Source organism: Eriocheir sinensis, chromosome 51 (genome assembly GCF_024679095.1).
Source record: "Eriocheir sinensis breed Jianghai 21 chromosome 51, ASM2467909v1, whole genome shotgun sequence".
Classification (NCBI taxonomy): domain Eukaryota; kingdom Metazoa; phylum Arthropoda; class Malacostraca; order Decapoda; family Varunidae; genus Eriocheir; species Eriocheir sinensis.
In genome coordinates this window covers 11,069,738-11,075,393 of record NC_066559.1, presented here as the reverse complement: position 1 = coordinate 11,075,393, position 5,656 = coordinate 11,069,738, and the positions used below count along the sequence as shown (strand labels likewise).

At 39.1% G+C, this 5,656-nt stretch overlaps 1 protein-coding gene across 1 annotated transcript; it reads left to right on the top strand.

The window, feature by feature from the left end:
- The first annotated feature begins 566 nt into the window (after nt 1-566).
- LOC126982735 (heme transporter hrg1-A-like) lies at nt 567-3,779 on the top strand. Its single transcript, XM_050835049.1, has 4 exons — nt 567-738; nt 1,355-1,534; nt 2,131-2,304; nt 3,177-3,779. Exons 2-4 carry the CDS (start codon nt 1,396-1,398, stop codon nt 3,323-3,325), a joined length of 462 nt encoding a protein of 153 aa, XP_050691006.1. The 5' UTR covers nt 567-738; nt 1,355-1,395; the 3' UTR covers nt 3,326-3,779.
- The last annotated feature ends 1,877 nt before the right edge of the window (nt 3,780-5,656 follow it).

The following is a 5,656-nucleotide window of genomic DNA, read 5'->3' as shown; positions in this document are numbered from 1 at the left end:
CAAGGAAGGTTCAGCCGTCTATCCAACACTATTTATTTTTTCACTCCGCAAGGACTTGTTTACCTGCAACAATAAACTATCAATCAATCAATCAGGTTCAGCCGTCTATCCAACACTATTTCTTTTTTCATTCCGCAAGGACAACTTAGTCACAATTCTGTTTTCTAGGTATAGGAAATTGACCTAGGTAATTGACCTCTCTTTTGGCTACTCTTTACTTTTATATTTTATGGGAGCGGCAAGTAGCGGGCTTTCTTTCTGCACTCTTTTTGTTGCCCTTGAGCCGTCTCCTTTGTTGTAAAAAAAAAAAGAGGTAGGCCTACAGTTCCTAAGGAGGTCAAACGAAGAAGTGGAGGAGGAAGGCAAGGAGGGTCAGCTAGCCTTCTATTCAACACTATTTTTTTTCATTCATCAAGGACACAATTACGAGATCTATATATAGGTACATAATATTATAGTACGGTATAGGTACGGTTCATATGGTCTTGGTCTTGGTTCGGGAGGTACTTATATTATCCCTCTCGGTCAAAAGAAGAGGAGGAAGGAAGAGGATCGAGGGTTCAGGCGTCTATGATCTCCGTGTTTGGTTCACGCCCTTATAGCCACACCACAACACTGCCGTCATTGTTGCGTCAAGCACTGGAGAAGGAAGAAGAGAGACGGTGGATCAGTGATGGCACACACGCCCTTAACACGCTGAACACATCGTCACAGCTGCAAGAAGAGACTGTTGTGGAGGTAAGGATAAGGAAAACATACTAACCTTTTGTTGTCTTAAGCTTTTAAAGGGTACAGCGTAGATCAATGTTTTGTAAGATTTGCCAGTTTGTTCTCCGCTAGGCGATGGTGATTCATTTTCTGGGCAAATGCTTAGTTTCAAAGTGGAGGTAAGGATAAGGAAAACATACTAACCTTTTGTTGTCTTAAGCTTTGAGAGGGGTGAGAGGGGACAGCGTAGATCAATGTTTTGTTAGATTTGCCAGTTTGTTCTCCGTTAGGCGATGGTGATTCATTTTCTGGGCAAATGTTTAGTTTCAAAGTGGAGGTAAAGATAAGGAAAACATACTAACCTTTTGTTGTCTTAAGCTTTGAGAGGGGTGAGAGGGGACAGCGTAGATCAGTGTTTTGTAAGATTTGCCAGTTTGTTCTCCGTTAGGCGATGGTGACATTCATTTTCTGGGCAAATGCTTAGTTTCAAAGTTAAAGTTACACTAAAAAATATAATAGAGCAGAATTTAAGGGGTCTCAGGCTACTTCTTGACCAATAACTGTTGTCAGATATATAAGAACATAACATAAGAACATAAGGAGTCTGCAAAATCAACACTGAATAGCTCCTGTCAAATTTTTTCAGGAGATCTCCCATCACCCACCACCACCGCCACCACCGCAGCCATGGCCCGGCGTGGAGGCTGTTGCATGTACTTCAACATAATCACAGCCATCATCGGAGTGGCTGCTGGTTTTTCTGCCTTTGCCGTTTTCTTCTTTCAATTTGAGAACCGTCAGGCAGGGATGTGGGCCTTCGTCTCAGGTGCGTCACTCATATTATTCTTACATTAAAGTCATTGTGTGCGTGTATCTTTTGGTCACTGTATACTTCATCTTTTATAGGAGCAGTGATTAGCGGGCTTTTATTTATTTATATTTTTTTAGGCTGTTTTTGTTGCCCTTGAGCTGCTTCCTTTATTGTAAAAAAAAAAAGTGTGTGAGTATGTCTATATATTTGTGGATGAATTTCTTTATGTATATCTGTGTGTGTGTGTGTGTTTGTGTATCTGTATATTTATCCAATCTTTAAACCCAAACCACCATGTTCGTGTATTCGTGTAAAAAAAAAAAAATTCATGCTGAACATTTTCATAGACAAGTTAATGGAATCAGAAACTTTTATATGAAAGCAACTTTTGTGATTGGCTGAATTTACTTGTCCTTCTAATGTATCAGAGACTATAGGAGGGTGAGGGAGTGAGGGGGGCACTTGTACATAAGCTTGACTCCAACACAAGTGTGTATGGTGCTGATTATCATCTTGACAAACACAATGATAACACATGGAATAATCTGTAAGCAAAAAATGAAGGACACTTTTATTTAATGTTCCAATGAATGTGTTTGTGTTCCCCGTAGGTGTGTTTGCCAGCACAACGCTCTTCATCCACATCCTGTACAAAAGACACGCCTTGGAGTTGTGGTACACACCCGAGAACCTTCAGCAGATCAGAACGCTGGGCCTGATGGGCTTGTTGGCTGGCCTGGCAGGGGTGGCGACATACATTGGAATTGCATCATCAAAGCAAGAAGGTGAGACAAACATATTCTCTGATGCTTTTGCTCTCACAAGAAATATTTCCCAGGGATACAAAAGAGATGAGTCAGGTTCTCATGAGTGTTTTCTCACATTCATGGTTCAGAAGCTTTGGCAAACTCTCATTAGGCTCATAAAACTACCTATGGATATACTAACAACCTCTACCATAGCCTTATCGAATGTGGGTGTGCAGGCCCCAATATGTTTGAGAATATGGATCTTAGGAACTTCCACTGACAGCTAGCACTGGTACGGCAGCATCTAGTCATGAAAGTAACACTAGCAGCATACATAAGCTTACATGCACATGAAGTTTAATCCATTCTCCTTTATCAATATTTCTGTGTCCCAAAGTTACTTCATTGAATTCTTGGGTGCCATTTTACAGACTAAATTTGTTTCTGCAACGTTAAAGATATTCTGCCAGGTTGTCTTAGTGTTTGTATTTGCTCTGAAACACTAATTTCTTCATGTGCACTCTCATAACTTGGGGATGAACATTGTTGAAGTGTACCCTGGTGAATAAACACACTTGAATGTCATGACTAATCACTTATGTTTCTTATGTTCTTGGTTTCTCAGTCAGTCATTAACTTATTGAGACTGATTTTTGGAGAAACATTTATTATTTTGCATTACTTGTTACATTACATTTCTTTTATTACTTTACAGGTAATGATACTTTTAATAATTTCCTTCATTTGGTTTCTAAACTTTAAGCTGATGAAGAAATACTTAATTGTTTTCTTCATGTATTTTTCAGACATTCATTTGATAGAGAAACCATCGAGTGTTTCCTTTTTGTGTTTTCCAGTCTTTCCTTCGCTAGAGAAAGTCTTTGATATTTCCTTCATGTATTTTCCAGACTTCCCTTCCATGAAGAACATCAGCTCCAATCACTACTTCATGGCCATCTGGGCCTTCCTGACGCTGAAGTGGGGGGCCTCGCTTTTCGGTTTCTCACATTTCTACCGCAGAAAGCTCCTAGAAGAGTACCACCCTCTCCTGGCCTAAATGCTGATAGGGTGTTTTTTTGTTGTTTTGGTGGGAAATTACTGCACATATTATCTATATATTTTAGATTGTACAAGAATTTTTTTTTAAATCTGTCCATTACCATTTAAGCCAGGTGGTTGTTATATAGTATGATTCTATGATTGTGATGCAAGGTGATAGAATAGGGTGAGGTGCTATTTGTATAGTACTGTAAAGCTGTTATATCAAATCTTTTTATAATTGATTCTATTGAATTTGCTCACACAGTCTGATATTTGCACACTAAACGGGCTGTCTATAACGGTGATATTGGCCATACAGAGAGGCTCAACAGTTCTGCTTTTACAGCCCAGACTCAACAGACAAGGTGCTGCTCTAGCCTGTCCTGTGGTGTAGATCAGTGTAGGAAGGTGGTAGTATGAGGACCATGACAGACTGCTGATATTATAATTAAAATAAATATATATAGCAATTATGAGTGTCTATAGTCCTGATGCCCTGAACCCACCAGGAACTTCAAGACAAGTACACTTTGCCACAAACAAAGTATGCAATAGTAACAACAACAACAACCTTCTCCTCATTATTGTCACCTCTGTCAACTTATGTCTGTCTGTCTCTCTCTTGGTCTTCTGCTCCTTCTCAGCATGGAGGGGAAGGGGAGGCATGGAGGAGTTATCTTTACCAACAACAAGGTGAAGAAGAGTTGAGTATAAATTATTGTTGTTGGATTTAAGTATTGCCTTTGTAACGACTAATCTGACAGTATTCAAATTCCTTCTACGTCACTTTTCTCTTTCCCTATAAAACGTTTCCTTGCCCTTTAAAAACACTTCAGAAACATGTCTAAATGCTATTGGTAATGTCGAGTCTTCATGCGATTGGTAATGTCGAGGGTTAACTGTCTCGAAAAGCTTCCCATCGTCTTCACACTTGAACTCTCTATAAGGCCGGAGTACTTGAGGATGTCTCGGTGAAGTGGCCACTTAAAGATGAATCCCTTTCCGCACTCCTCGCATTCACAGTTTCTTATACCGCTGTGGGTAAGGCTGAGGGTGTTAATCCTTCTTGGTGATTATTATTTCCACATTCTTGGCAGTCAAAGTTTCTTCCAGCAATGTGAGTAAAGGTGTGAATGGCGAGGTCGGACACTTCTGGATTTGTTTTTTTCCCCACATTCTCTGCATTCATATAGTTTTCTACCCCATTGTGAGTAAAGGAGTGTCTAGTGAGGAGATTCTACAGGCTGAATTTCTACATTTCTGATCTTCATAGTCTTTTTACATCATTCAGTTAAGGAGCATATAGTAAAACTCCTTCCACATTCCTTACATTCATAGTTAGCACTACCATGAGTCAAGGGATTTCTAGTGAGGATATTTTTTAGGCTGATTTTCTTCCACATTTCTGATCTTCATAGTTAAGGAGCGTACGTAGGCCTATAGTGAAATTGCTTCCACATTCCTTACATTCATAGTTTCTTAGCACTACCATTAGTCAAGGGATTTCTAGTGAGGATATTTTTCAGGCTGATTTTCTTCCACATTTCTGATCTTCATAGTTTTTGTAAATCATTCAGTTAAGGAGCATACGTAGGCCTATAGTGAAATTGCTTCCACATTCTTTACGTTCATTGTTTGTTAGATTTCTAGTGAGGATATTTTTTAGGCTGATTTTCTTCCACATTTCTGATCTTCATAGTCTTTTTACATCATTCAGTTAAGGAGCGTACGTAGGCCTATAGTGAAATTGCTTCCACATTCCTTACATTCATAGTTTCTTAGCGGCACCATGAGTAAAGGGATTTCTAGTGAGGATATTTTTCAGGCTGATTTTCTTCCACATTTCTGATCTTCATAGTTTTTGCACATCTTTCAATTAAGGAGCGTACGTAGGCCTATAGTGAAATTGCTTCCACATTCTTTACGTTCATTGTTTGTTAGATTTCTAGTGAGGATATTTTTTAGGCTGATTTTCTTCCACATTTCTGATCTTCATAGTCTTTTTACATCATTCAGTTAAGGTGCGTACGTAGGCCTATAGTGAAATTGCTTCCACATTCCTTACATTCATAGTTTCTTAGCGGCACCATGAGTAAAGGGATTTCTAGTGAGGATATTTTTCAGGGTGATTTTCTTCCACATTTCTGATCTTCATAGCCTTTTTACATCATTCAGTTAAGGAGCGTACGTAGGCCTATAGTGAAACTGCTTCCACATTCCTTACATTCATAGTTTCTTAGATTTCTAGTAAGGATATTTTTCAGGCTGATTTTCTTCCACATTTCTTATATTCATAGTCTTTTTACATCATTCAGTTAAGGAGCGTACGTAGGCCTATAGTGAAATT

Excerpts from the sequence above, each read along its gene's own strand:
- LOC126982735 (XM_050835049.1), top strand. The coding sequence starts at position 1,396 with ATGGCCCGGCGTGGAGGCTGTTGCATGTACTTCAACATAATCACAGCC. Across the intron at positions 1,535-2,130 it reads GATGTGGGCCTTCGTCTCAG|GTGTGTTTGCCAGCACAACG; the intron begins GTGCGTCACTCA and ends TGTTCCCCGTAG. Across the intron at positions 2,305-3,176 it reads TGCATCATCAAAGCAAGAAG|ACTTCCCTTCCATGAAGAAC; the intron begins GTGAGACAAACA and ends TGTATTTTCCAG.